Source organism: Sipha flava, unplaced genomic scaffold, assembly GCF_003268045.1.
Source record: "Sipha flava isolate LNK unplaced genomic scaffold, YSA_version1 315_pilon_pilon, whole genome shotgun sequence".
NCBI lineage: Eukaryota > Metazoa > Arthropoda > Insecta > Hemiptera > Aphididae > Sipha > Sipha flava.
The window spans coordinates 218,979-233,281 of NW_020272995.1; the positions used below are offsets into that span (position 1 = coordinate 218,979).

A 14,303-nucleotide genomic window follows, 5' to 3' on the forward strand; every position below is an offset into this window, starting at 1 on the left:
TTGAACGGATGATACTTCGAATTGTCACATGTTAGTAGCAAGTTTTCCCAAAATTTAATTTCGTATTACCGAGTGTACTTAAATGCATTGTTTTTATTGGAATTACCGCTTGATTTTCAAGGGACCAAGCATTTACTTTGAATTACCGAAAGTTTGAATTATCGAGAGTTGACTGTATATATATTACATTAACATTATTTATACCTATGTAATTAATAATATATGCTTTTACTTTATTGTTAATCATTTAAAATTACTCATTGGAATTACTTCACGAGCGCATTATACCTATGCCATTATAATCACCTTTAATCTAATGCAGAAATAATAATAAAAAACACGATTTCCATTAGACCAATGTATTTGGTCCAACCTCGTTTTCTCCAAAAATGAATCTTACTCAGAATATGTTGAGTTTTATAATGAATAGCTTTTGAAAGATATATTTTTCAATATACCGACATTGTCGTCCATTGTAGATAGCATCTGAATTTCTAATTATCTACCGAGTAAACTGTGGTACGCGAACTTCTTGGGGGTGCTCGAGATTTTTTTAAGGGGTACGGGTCTGGTCAACAAACCTTTAAATTTAAATAATTTATGTGGAAATCGGTTATTCAAGTTTAATCTATGTTAAAAGTAGATATAGAAACAAATTAAATATTGAAGATAATTTAAGATTGTATTTAACTAAACTAGAACCCTATATTGATCAATTGTGCCAACAAAAACAAACTCACACTTCTCACTGATTTCATTGAAAGTAAGCTGATTGTTTTTAACATTTTTTGTGTGTTAGTTTTAAAGAAATAAAAATATATGTAAGTTTTTAAATTTTTTATTTTAGTTTACTAAATAAAAAGGGGTACAGTGTTTAAAAAAGTCTGAGAATTCTTGATCTACCTTATTGTAGTTTGATAGAAACTTAGAATATTACTCTAATATTCATTATTTTCATGTACCTATACCGAGTGATAGGAGTAACTTTTTTTATTCAATTTTGAAAAAAAAAATTCCATAATAATCATAAACTATCTGTTTTATAAATATGTTTTTATTGTGATTAAATTGTTAGGTAGTATATTCTCACCAACAATCTCTCCCTTAATCCATATATCTGCATATTATAATTATATAGGAACTATTTTCGCACATAGGTCATTCTTTTTTCAAATAAATCCTCTTAGAGTCATAAGTTTAATTTATTATGAAAATTAATGAATTACTTCATTATAAAAATTACTCTGTTTAACCATATTAATACATACATAATTTATGATCATAGATAAAGTTGTGTAGTATGTTTAGGCGTGTGTGGGGGGGGGGGGGGGAGAGAAAAGGGCACGGTCGTCTGCTGCCCATCTATTGATTTAATTTTTTCTTATAAAGTTTTAAAAAAATTATAATATAATTTTATATATTAATAATATGTAAACATTGCGTGTCCCGTGTACGATGTTAGTTTGTCCAGTTTCGCGTATCGCGTGCCCCGTAAGGTACCCGTAGTGATAATGAGTCATCAGTGGGACGTCTTAAAAAAAGTTATAGCTTTTACACCCGATAACACTAATAAAAATGTTGGAAGTGTTAATTGAAGAGGAAAAAACTATGTTTTTTACAAGTTAAAAGAATCAATTTACACACATTTGATTGGTATAGATTGTGCAGCACATATTTTAAATAACTCAATATAAACTCCTACTGATACTTTGCCTATTGAAATTCAAGTGGTAGTATTAGGTACATTCAAAAGCTCATTGGTTATCATTATATCTGGGGTCGACAAGACTTATAGAAATGTTTGAAGGATTGAAGTCTTATTTTTTATCTATTGAAAAATGTCCGGCCATGCAAAATTTTTTTTTTGAAAATCCATTGTCATTTCTTACAATATTTCTTCAAACTCAATGTGAATTTTTTTTCAATACAGTTAAAAGTGTCAAAACAGCCAATTTGTCTATCGTTGAAGTAAAAAGTAATATAGACACTTTACTACTAAAAATTAAGTCGCGAAATATTAACAATTTTATGATGATTATGGAAACTGAATTACTAAACAATTTAAGAGATGAATTATTTTTAATAAAAAATACATGTAATAACTTCCTGACAATTAATTTTGACACGTATTCAGATTATATTACTGAGTGGACAAATCCAACACTATGCAAGTTTAATGTAGTTTTATGGATTACTTTAAAAAATATAGAATAAAATTTCTCCGAGAAAAACATTTAAAATACAATAAAATTAATAAAAAATGTAATCCCTAGTCTTACATTTAATGTATTATTGCATATTATGAAGAATTATTTGACGAATTTACTATTATTAAAACCAATTTACAGAAAAAACTAAAAGATTAAATCTTTTAACACATTGGATGAAAAATGGACCTATGTTTTTCAAATAGCAGATATCGATGGAGACTTTCCAAATTTAAAAATCGTTATGGAATTTTTAATCTGTATTCCAGGTTGTAATGTAAACGTAGAACGAATTTTCTCCGACATGAATAACTTGTGGACTAATGATAAAAGCCAATTTGATGTTAAAACTGTTAAAGCCATGTTAGTCCTAAAATATTTTTTCACCGAGAACTGTTCTGTTCTATTGGGAAATAAGAAACTTTTAAAACGTTTACATTCGTCCAAAAAATATTTGCTCAAGGAGTCGAAAACTGTAATATTATAATAAATTATATATATTAATTAATAATAAATATTAATATATTTTTTTATATATTATTATATTTTAATACTACAATACCCAAGCATCAACTTCGAACACCAGTTAAATTATATTACACTATATTATAGTTATAATAGTTTTTACTAATAAGTATAATAAAATATTTATAATTTTAAAAATCTTGATTAAAATCAAAAAAAAAAAAAAAGATTATTTTAGTAAGTTACATTAGTTAGTTATCAATTATCATTAAGATTTAAGACTTTAAATATTTAAGCATTTCATCAAAAATAGATGTTTATAATAAAAAATTCTTATCTTTGTCCCATATTTTATATCTGGTTACCCTAGATATACTTAAATAAATTAATATGGGGCAGCATATATTTGTATGTATTCATATATATATATATATTTTGTCTTCCCTACCATTGAAGTCTGTGCGCTTGCCTATGGTAGTGTATAAATACTTAATGATATCAGATTATGGATTCTAAAGAATATATAATGTAGACAAATAATAATACAAATGTGTATTAAATACAATACTATAAATTGTATAGTTTTGACCATGATTACTCATTACTATATACATAAGTATATGCACAATAATTAGTTAATTTAATGACACAATGATTCAATCTTAAAAGGCACTTTGCTACTATTCATTAAAAAATAGGATTTAAAACAAAACTCAATAAATCATGGATCATATTTATAAAACATGTGTATCAGATATGAAAGTGGTAATAAAAAAAAAAAAAAATTTCTTCATTATACATTTGAACAGGGGTGTGCTAAAACATTTTTTCGGTGTAGGGGGTTTTCAATATTTTTATTACTATGTGTTTCAAATGTATTTATTTGATGAAATAATAATTAATTTTATAGTTTTAGATAAGTTGACAAGGGTTATATAAATAATCCTGTCAAATATTTATGATATTAAACTTAAATTATATATAAATATTAAGCAAATTTTTTTTCTTAATTTCATTAAAATTTTGGATGATATAAACATCCTATATAAATCCTCCTCATAAGGCACACCCCTGCATCTGTAAGAAATTCATGTTATAACCATAGACAAAGTTAAATATTATACATAAAAAATTCGTAAATAATGTTATATTGTATTTTTCATTAGTTATTAAATAAAACATAATATTTTTCAACTGACTAAATATTAAAGAAATACAATTTTTTAACAAATCATTTCATGATTTTTAAAGGTTAGGTGGTATGTAATAGCATTTCAAGGGAGTTTTTTAATATCTATTGTCATATATGAAATAGTGCTTTGCAGTACTATTTATAATTTTAAATAATTATTTCACAGGAATTCATTTTATATATATTTATTTAAAGTCAATATTATATTACAGAATACAGAAAACAGAGGTACAATTGTAAAACCAATATAATAGTTGTTTACTTTGATTTTACAAAATAGGATTTTATAGTAACTATAACATAACCTAAGTTAATAAAGAAATTGCACTCAAGGTTTCAGAATTTGTATGATCTGTAAAATAAAATGAAATAAAAATTAATATTAAAAATGGAAACAAACACAAAAAATACATTAAATTAAAAATAAATTCCATAAATAATTAAGGTTTTTGATCCAAGTAATAGTAAGTTAAGTATAACATACCATAATTTAGATACTAAAAACCATTTAAAAATAATTTTTTTTTTAGATTAACTAAAAAACACTTTATTTTTCAATTAAATAAAACAACTACATGAACAGTTTTAGTATTACTTCCGATTTATGCATGAATAATAATATTATTTATATGGTTTATGAAAAAAAACCCCAGGCTTGTTGACAGGCTATAATGCAGTCAAGGAAATTAGTAATAACTACCACAGAGTCCTCTCTGGTGAGTTCCGCAATCATGCTTTGAATTTATTTATTCAAATATAAATTAAAAAAAACCTTATTTTTCATGATCAGCTGGTTTTAGTTATCAAAACTATACACAATTTTAAATAAATTCAACATGTAATTGCAGAAGTTGCTAGGGAGAACAGTAAGGCAGTTGTTACTTATTTCCTCCACCGCATTAAGAATTGTGAACAAGCCAAAGGAAGTTATTTTTATAATATTATATTTCATATGTTAATCAGACATCTTTTTTTTCTTAAAAAAAAAAAACTTATTTTAGCCAATTTTTAAAACATTATTTTTGGGATATCTTATATTACCAAATTAATTTCAAAGGGTAAACCATAGTGGACATTTTAAATATTCCATTTAAATAAATATATACATGGCATTTCAAAGATATTTGAAAAAAAATACTTACATAATTGAATTATAACACACTAGAATGTCTAGAATTGAACTATACTTGATAGATTAACCTATACAATATTTATAAATCTTGGATTAAGATCTTACTTTTTTAAATTTCTCATAGCTCTTATGTCTTCAGTCACATTTTTACTAATCTAAGAAATCTAATTAAAGAATACATCTGAACTATAACAAAGTTTTTGTTGCTTACTTAGTATCAAGAGGTATTATTTTAAGAATATTAGAAAATAAATTCATATTGAAATTTGTCTACATATGAGTGACAGATATTATTGCACAATAGCCACTATCAACTTCTTTAACTGGTCACCCAGTTTAAATTATATACAAATAGTATTGTTCATATAGAATATAAAATAGATAATGGAAAAAATACTAATATTTATATCATGAATTACTAATCTACAATAATAAGCTATTTTAATTGTTATTAATGAAATATCTTACTTAAAATTTATTTAAAAAATGCTTGTTATAATTATTATAACAATGATAAAATAATGTATTATTTTTGGTATTCAATTTGTATGACATGCTCAGAAAAATCTATTTTTATATCAATATTTTCATATCATTAAATATATTTACATGATAAATGTTCTCAATATATTTAAATAATTTTGACTAATATTTTTTGATTTGCCATGTATAAGAAAATACTTATCTTAAACAGATGTTTTTTTAAAATAATAATAATTTAATTAATTTACTAAAATCTGTATTATAAATATTACTAAAGATTTAACCTTATATAAATAGGTAATTAATTTATAAAATAATTTAAATTAACTTGGAAGTAAGGAAACACACAGGAATGTGGGATTCTCACCTTTTAATACTGATGTCTAGGCTGATACATCCATCAATCATCATATAAATACCACACGCTCTCGCTCACATGTCGTAAACTGCTAGAAAATTCTCACATTACATCAAAGTAGTATCGAATATTTTGGTAGAAAACTATACTAATGTAATTATCTATATAATTATAAATTATGACACTCAATGGAGAAATTAAAAAAAAAAAACCAAAACACACAGTATGTATAATTAACACTCACAAAATATAAGTCAAAAATTACAATTTATTTGTTTTAAAACATAATACTAAATGAATTGTAATGTGATAAACTGTTTTGAATAATGAGAACCAGTTAATAAATATGACTAGGATAATGGAAAGGATAGGATGGAAAGGAAAGAATCACACCTTAGGTCAATAGTTAACCATCACAATTCATATTAATTTAGTCTAAAATTAGCAGATTACATTAATTACCCCGACGTTTCCAGTCTTGTACTTTCCCATATGCACGATGGGTTTGGTAAGAGATTGGTTGTGTTTGATATGCAACTTGGTTAAGTGCAGCAGCCAGCATTCCATTTGTCAGAACATTACTCATATACTGTTGTTGACTATTAACTTGTTTATCCTGTACAAATATGTTATCAGCAAAGTACACTTTTAAAAAATAAATTATTTTTTAAATATACCCTGCTTTGGTCAGATTTAGGATTAGCTTCAGATATATGAAGTGATACGCCTTTAACGATATGATCTTCATCACAAAGACTTTGTGCTACTGAAGCATCATTAAAAGTTATAAAACCAAATGCTCTAAATGGTTTTGGTATGAACACATCAGTGATTTCACCATACTGAGAGAAATAAGTACTTAAATCTGGTTCACTAATTTCTTCAGTGAGACGACCAACAAATATCTTGTGAGGTACTTTAGAATAATATCCTTCCTAATTAAATATAACAATACATTTTTACTTTAAAGAAAATAATTTAAATTAATAAATTATCAAAACAATTTTAATCTAATAGTTTTATTTACTAATAAAAATATGTTTTAAGAATAAACTTTAAAAAATTGTAATACTAATGGTTATAGAAAAAGATAAATTGACATGTAGTATTTTTTTTTTAAAGTTAGCGAAAACTACAATTTTTTAAAGATAGTTATTGAATTTTATTAACTGAACCCTGAAAATAATTAGTGTAATATATTTAATATGCTTAAATATACTTTAATATCAGTATCATTACTGGTGTAAAAATAAAATTTTCTATAAAAAATTAGGAAAAAGTTGTGCTTCATTATCTTACATTTTTTTTTATTTATGTAACAAAATATCAACAAATTGGTAATTTTATTCCGAAAATATTTTATTTTTAATCATAATCAACTTAAACAGTTAATTGAAGGGGGGGTAGCAGTTCTTTCTCTCAACATGATCATTCTGCCTAGTATGTGAAATCATTGGTGACCGGGTTTGAACCGGCAACAGTGCTTTTTAGACACAGCTTTCTTATTCCACTCAAATATACTTACACCCCTAGTACTATAAAAGGTACATAAAATATTAAAATATGATTATTCTTAAGAAAAATTAACACATTTAATACATTAACACGTTGACTACCAAGCCTAATTTTCATAAACTGTCTTTCTGTACCATGAGGGTACTCGAGTTCTCTCAACAGGTCTATTGTTGTGTACCGTGAGGGCACCCGGGTTCTCTCAGTATTTCTTGTGTATAATTTAACATTTACGCCATCTACTTTTATAAAATTGTACTAAATAGCGTATAAATCGTCATTAATATACGTTATCTACCTGTGGTAACTGTGGGAGTCCTCGGGTTCTCTCAAAAAATAAGTTATTTGATATTTTATAAAACAAATATTATTCACCCAGAATTTAAACAATTTTATTAATTTAAACAGCCTTATGTTTTTTTTTAAATTCATTGATGCATCAGTCTTTGATTACATTAAAAAATAAAACAAATAAAACAAAAAAAATATATCAAAACAAAATTAAAATGTTATAGATACCTATAAACATAAGTAACAAATAAAAAAAACTTAACATTTCTGTCTTTAATAGTGACTCACTATTCAAAATTAAATACAATTGCAAAAAAAAAAACCTAATATTAATTAAATTTAGGAATTATTAAAATAATTATTTGTGAGTATTTTGAAAACATTCCAAGCAAAAAGCTGGTTTATTTTCACAAGAATTACAGAATGTTATTGTGGTCTTGCAAATTATACGATAATGATAAATAAATATTAGAAAAATAAGAAAACAAATGTTCGTGGAGCAATAGTCAATCTATAATCTAAATTATAAGAAAACATATACTGAGAGGCCTTGGGTTCTCTCAATGTTCCCTATGCACAATTGTATCATTTGTGTACCACGAGAGTACCCGGGTTCTCTCAGTTAATTATTGATAGATAATTAGTAATCATTCAAAATAAATATTTTTTCATCTGAGGCATTTTTTCGTATCATCAATAATTAATGAGTTAATGATTTGGTACATGAATTTAAATATTTAAAAATTGTCATGGTACGCTAAAGTTGGAACGGTGAGAGAACCTGAGCACTCTCATGGTAATCAACGTGTTAATAAACTTCAAATTACTGTTTCTTTGGGTATAAATAAAATATAACTATAATGTTAGGTGTGGTATAACAATATGATGAACGCAAAAAATAATGGTTATTTCTAGAAAAATTAATAATATAGAATTAATAAATGTACAAAATAATATTACTTTTGAAGCAGGTATTTTGACTTCAACCCATCGATTATTAACATAATGTCGTTGTCCAAGAGCTTTTGCTTGAGAACTATAATCTTCATAGCGAATAAAACCAAATCCTTTTGAATTCCCAGATGCATCTCGCTTAATCTGAACAATCCCACTCATCAATTACATTTCAATAAAAAATGTTGCGATTAAGTACCTGAACCATGACTAGTTTTCCGAACTGTACAAAATATTCTCTCATTTGAGTTTCTGTCAATTGGTAAGGTAAGCCCAAAACAATCAAATCTGTACACATCATAATGTTATAACCTTTGGATGGTTTGGTGTCTATTTCATCAAGTTTCCTTTTGTCGCCTAAAAAAATAAAGTTTTCTCTATAGTGAAGATCAATAAGAATCATAAAGCTACACACCTTTGGGATGTACACAGTAGAATTTGTGACCAGCCCAGCTGCCTTCGGGCGCATGAAATTTACCGTCGTATAATCTGAGTGCTCTGTATGGTGAATAAGAATCAAGGCGGAATTTGAGACCAGTAACTCCAGGAAAATACGCGCTCAGAGTGGCCGTTGATAGGGTACCATCGCTTTCCAGTGGTATCTCCATAAAATCTTCGCCTTCACACTCGCACACAGGAATATACTTTTCAACGTTTTCCATCGTGTGTGAAGTAAGTGTATATAAATAAGTGTTTGTTTATGCACTACGTACAATAAGTTATTCTCCGAGGAAAAAAAATGTTGAAATTAAGTCGGTAACGTTCGAGAGTAGTTATGGTGCGACGAAACACTATCGAACGGCAAATTTGAATACAACCAAAAATAGTAACAATTATTAATATCGACTGAGGAACATAAGCAGAGGTAAAAAATATGAATCGTATTATAATAATTACAACATTAGTAATATCAGCAACGGTGAGCATAAATCATTTGTAAATATGTTTGTATAGTTTAGAGCTTAGGCATTATATGATACACAAAATTACTATGTAGCCGTGCCGTACTTCAATTGGTAGGAAGCATCTTATCGAACATTGGTGTCTTGTGCAGTCCGATGTAATCAGGTTGGCAGCACTAGATAGTGATAACCTCAAAGAGCGGTCCCGATCTGGTTGGATTCAAGCAAAATAACAAGTCACTGAAATCTATTGCTACAGATAGGAAAGGCTTATAGAATTCGCTAATCATTAATATTATTTTCCAGTCGTTACGTTGTTTTTGTTTTCGATTCATTTTGTGTCTTCTTGTCTACCGATCGTTTTCTGTTACGTACGTGAAAACAAAAAAGAAACGATTTACACACACCATGGTGAGTTACGTTTAACATTGTTCTACTGCAACGATGTAATGTTTACGTATAACTGTTTTCGTGACCAATACCATCTATTATGATTATTCAGTATTCTGTTTCATATTAGTCTCTATTCATGTTACCTTTGTCGTCCCAATATTCGGTTAATATAAATATTATATTATGGACCTCTAAGTGAACAAATTTTTGTGGTACCCAACAATGGTTCTACAAAACCGATGATAAATAATTTGATTATGAATTTATGTTTGATAAGTATGGTTCTTCTCTGTTCCACAAGACTACCTTCTTTTGGAAAATGTAACAATCCTGTTACTAATGAATCTTAATTTGTCACTTTACAGACAACACAATTTTTTAAAAAAAATCATTTAACAAATCACACTTAGTATCGTTTAGAGCATAAATTTCATGCTCTAAAAGTAATATTACTGAATCTTCTTCAATCTTAGATGGAGACCAAATATCCATAATATTAGTATTTAATAAATATTAAAATATAAATTAATGTAAACCTATTTTGAATCTTCAAGTATGAAAATTTCAGTGAAATTGAACAATTTTTAACTATAGAATAATTAATATATACTGAAAAAACTAAAACATAAAGATATAAATTATAAATTTGGCACGTAGTTATTATTGAAATACGATGTTTAAACGTAATTGAAGTTATGGTAGTTACAATGTCAGATGTAGTTGTCATGGATGTCACTAGAGTCCAAATTTTGGTGTAGCAAAGATTGTTTTTAGAAAGTGAAAAAATAATTTTTTATAAGTTTAATATGAAAATTGGCTTATTAAACTGATTAACTCTTCTTCATAAATATTGGTATGACATATAATGTATATACTGTCTTATCATCCATATTGGATTAAATATATACAATTATTTTGGATACAGTCACAATAATAGATAGTTTATGTTCGTATACACATGTTCGTATAATAAAAATTAATTTTATTTTTAATATCTCTGACTTTTTGGTGGTAGCAAAAAGATACCCATGCTAACCAACAAACATTTCTGGGATATCAAAGATACCCCTTAGTGATACATGTGGTAGTCGTAATAATAGCCATTGTCTTGTATAATAGAAATGTTTTAGTAAACACAATTTTTTACTTTTAGTCATAATTTTGAAAAAGTAATTTTTGACTATTGTTTGTGTCTGGTTAAATATTATATTATAGTTTTTTAAGTATACAATATTTTATTGAATATTTAGAATTACATTAATGAGATACTTTTATAAATGTTCTATTACCAATCATCGAAACATTTTAATTTTTATATTTTTAATGTTTTATATTTTTTTTTCAGTTTCGTAATCAATATGATAGTGATGTTACAGTATGGAGTCCTCAAGGCCGCTTACATCAAGTAGAATATGCTATGGAAGCTGTAAAATTAGGTTCAGCTGTTGTTGCATTGAAGAACAAAACACATGCTGCCATTGTTGCTCTTAAGCGTGCTCCAAACGAACTATCAGCTTATCAAAAAAAAATTATTCCTGTAGATGATCATATAGGTTTTTCATTTTCTGGTTTATTGGCTGATGCACGTATTCTTAGGTAAAATATTGTTTTAATTAAGTTAAAATTGTTTTTAATGATTACAAACTTTTAATACGTTGAATGCCATACGGCTGTCGGCGGCCGCATAAAAATAATCGATAATTTTTAGGCCACCGGCTGCCGCACCATATCATTTGTAGGAAGCCATACGACCGTGGGCTGCTGTAAATTCTCTACATTTTGGAATCATAATAAATATGTTGGCGCTGTAGTTATACCTTTTAAAGTCAAACTGTGACACAGTAGAAGAAATTGCCATTCTATTGGTATATTGCACACCCATATACGATGTTTTTTTAGACATAATTTTTATTACTCTAACTGAACATCAAATTAAAAATACATTTTACTTAAAACTTCTAAAATAAATTTTTATTTTTAATAAAACTTAATAAATAAGTACTAAGATCTTTAAAAATCATATTTTATAAAATAAAAAAAAAAATTTACAGTATCTTTTCAAACTATATTTAAAATAAATTTATATTGTTTTTTTAAAAATTAAAATATTAATCCTTTTTTCTATGATTTTTCATAAAACAATCCACACACGTATACACATCATATTTCTTACACAAAGTTGTAACTTTTTTATCAATATAGTCATTGACTTTACTAAAAGAACTGAAGTCGTCATCTATGTTATCTAAAAGTTCTCGTACAACACTTTCGTCACAGTCTTTAAACCGTTTTGACCGAGAGCACATTTTACATTTAAAAAAACTTAATATCAGTGGACAATTTGACGTTAGCACGCTGGCGGATGTATGGCGTCTAATAAAACTATGTATTATATTAGCGCCATCAAGCTGCCAGCAGCTGTACTATTATTATAATTTATTAATTATCTTCAAAGAAAAATAAACCAATTAATATCGGAATCATATTTGTAGGCTTTTTGGTTCTAATATCATTCGGTATATTTTACGAATATTACCTGGAATATACATACAGCATTATAAAAATAAATGACTGTGAGGCCACCGGCAGCCGTACGGTAGTCAACGTGTTAAGTGTAATTAATTAATGGTTTTCATGTCACACTTATAGTAAATATATGAGATCAGAATGTTCATCGCACAAATTTGCTCATGGTGAAGATCTCCCAGTAAATAGATTAATGACCAAAGTAGGTAACAGAATGCAATTATGCACACAAAGATATGATAAACGCCCGTATGGTGTTGGTTTACTTGTAGCAGGATATGATGTAAGAACAAATTAATTCAATATTAAATATATAACATTTTAATTATAATTGAGTTTTGTTTATTGCTATAGGATAATGGTCCTCATATTTACCAAACATGTCCTTCTGCAAACTATACAGATTGTAAAGCTATGGCTATTGGATCAAGATCACAAAGTGCACGTACATACCTAGAAAGAAATTTAGAAGCTTTTAAGGAGACAACTTTAGAAGAGTTATTGAAACATGGCATGAGAGCTTTGAGGGACACTTTACCTAATGATGTCAATCTTACGTCAAAAGTATTACACATTTTTGTTGAAATCTTAGAATTAATAATTACATGTATTTATTTTTTAGAATGTATCAATTGCTGTTGTTGGCAAAGGTCAGTTATTTGAAATTTTTAATGAAGAAAAAACTCAAGCACACTTATTATTAATTGAAGGCGAGGAAAGAAGAGCTCCAGTGCCATCCAGTGATTCTGCAAGCAGTGGATCTCAGCCACCACAGGATGGACCAGGTGCTCCTCCTAGTGATGCTGTACCAGCAGTTGCAATGGAAACAGAATAATTGTAATGGAACTAAGGCTAAATATTATCAATATAAACTTTTTTTTATGTATGTCTCGATTAATTAAAAAAAACAATGGCTATGAGATTTGTACTATATTTAAAACAAATTATAAAAACTAAATTACTTTTCAGTAAAATACTTGGTATACATTTGTTTAAAAATTATTATAGTTCCTTTCTTACTTTTTATGCTTATAGTGAACAAGAACAAATGTGTTAACATTTGTACCATTATGAATTCTTTGAGAAGCAAAATTTTAAAATTATGCCTGAAAGATTCATTGCTACTGTTGAAGAATATTTTTATTAATATATTAACAATTTATTTGTTTTATATTTGATGATTTGATATTTAAAAAATATTTAAATACTATGATATTTGTCACATTAAAAAAAGAAAAAAATATTATGAGCTTCTAATAATGTGCCACATTTGTTGGTATTCATTTTAATATTTTAGTGTAGCATATTTCATTAAAAAAACAATTTGTGATAAAATAAATTGTTTATTATTAATTTATAGTTTAATTGACATTGTTGTAGTAAAATACAATATTAAAAAGGGCAATACTCTCAGGTCAGATGAGATACAAAGACTGGTAAAATATTTTGATGAATTAGTCTTTTAAATTTAAAATTAATGTACTATTGCTTCCTTTAATGATTCTGATTAATAGAGGGATGCGTTATTTTAAATTACTAAAGATAATTGATTCAATCATACTAAGTGTCTGTAAAAGGTGGGTTTGATATCTTAACATTTATATCAAACTATAACTGATTAAAACTTGAGAAAATTCGAAAATTTCATGTGCTTATTAACTGCATATATTTCATGCAGATATTTTTAAATTTTATAAAACATATTTAAAATATAATGTATAAATACTCAATAAATGTTTAGAGTCTCTATGATGTATGTATCTTAAAAAACTTTTGGCTATGAAGAAAATATTTTATCTAATTTTCAATTTTAAAAATTGAAAATATTTCAACTTAAATTTATATCTAATAAAATGTTTTTCGTGATTTTTGTAGAGTTTTGTTATAT

General features: G+C 26.6%; 2 protein-coding genes across 4 annotated transcripts; one reads left to right on the top strand and one right to left on the bottom strand.

Moving 5' to 3' along the window:
• Positions 1-4,033: 4,033 nt before the first annotated feature.
• On the bottom strand, positions 4,034-9,576 carry LOC112686571 (TAR DNA-binding protein 43-like). 3 transcript variants are annotated; one of them, XR_003148903.1, is made up of 7 exons: positions 9,010-9,576; positions 8,794-8,951; positions 8,601-8,738; positions 6,515-6,772; positions 6,300-6,453; positions 5,847-5,925; positions 4,034-4,216 (listed from the first exon to the last, which is right to left on the bottom strand). XR_003148903.1 is itself a non-coding variant. In XM_025558923.1 (6 exons), the coding sequence occupies exons 1-6, from the start codon at positions 9,254-9,256 to the stop codon at positions 4,170-4,172; spliced, it is 1,002 nt and encodes a 333-aa protein (XP_025414708.1). In that variant the 5' UTR covers positions 9,257-9,576; the 3' UTR covers positions 4,094-4,169. The 3 variants fall into 3 exon arrangements, 1 of the variants encoding a protein (XP_025414708.1); XR_003148902.1 differs by having other exon boundaries at positions 5,847-5,928; XM_025558923.1 differs by lacking the exon at positions 5,847-5,925 and having other exon boundaries at positions 4,094-4,216.
• A 136-nt stretch (positions 9,577-9,712) lies between these two features.
• LOC112686572 (proteasome subunit alpha type-1) lies at positions 9,713-13,335 on the top strand. The gene is made up of 5 exons (XM_025558924.1): positions 9,713-9,907; positions 11,235-11,485; positions 12,539-12,698; positions 12,770-12,979; positions 13,038-13,335. The coding sequence occupies exons 1-5, from the start codon at positions 9,905-9,907 to the stop codon at positions 13,248-13,250; spliced, it is 837 nt and encodes a 278-aa protein (XP_025414709.1). The 5' UTR covers positions 9,713-9,904; the 3' UTR covers positions 13,251-13,335.
• The last annotated feature ends 968 nt before the right edge of the window (positions 13,336-14,303 follow it).

What these genes read in the sequence shown, in the direction of transcription:
- LOC112686571 (XM_025558923.1), bottom strand. Translation starts at nt 9,256, where the DNA reads ATGGAAAACGTTGAAAAGTATATTCCTGTGTGCGAGTGTGAAGGCGAA. An exon ending in TCAAAATACCTGCTTCAAAA is followed by an intron (nt 6,773 to 8,600) that starts GTAATATTATTT and finishes ATATTTAATTAG; the next exon opens with GAAGGATATTATTCTAAAGT. An exon ending in ACAAGACTGGAAACGTCGGG is followed by an intron (nt 4,217 to 6,299) that starts GTAATTAATGTA and finishes TTTATTTTACAG; the next exon opens with ATCATACAAATTCTGAAACC.
- LOC112686572 (XM_025558924.1), top strand. An exon ending in TACTTGTAGCAGGATATGAT is followed by an intron (nt 12,699 to 12,769) that starts GTAAGAACAAAT and finishes TTATTGCTATAG; the next exon opens with GATAATGGTCCTCATATTTA. An exon ending in ATGTCAATCTTACGTCAAAA is followed by an intron (nt 12,980 to 13,037) that starts GTATTACACATT and finishes TTTATTTTTTAG; the next exon opens with AATGTATCAATTGCTGTTGT.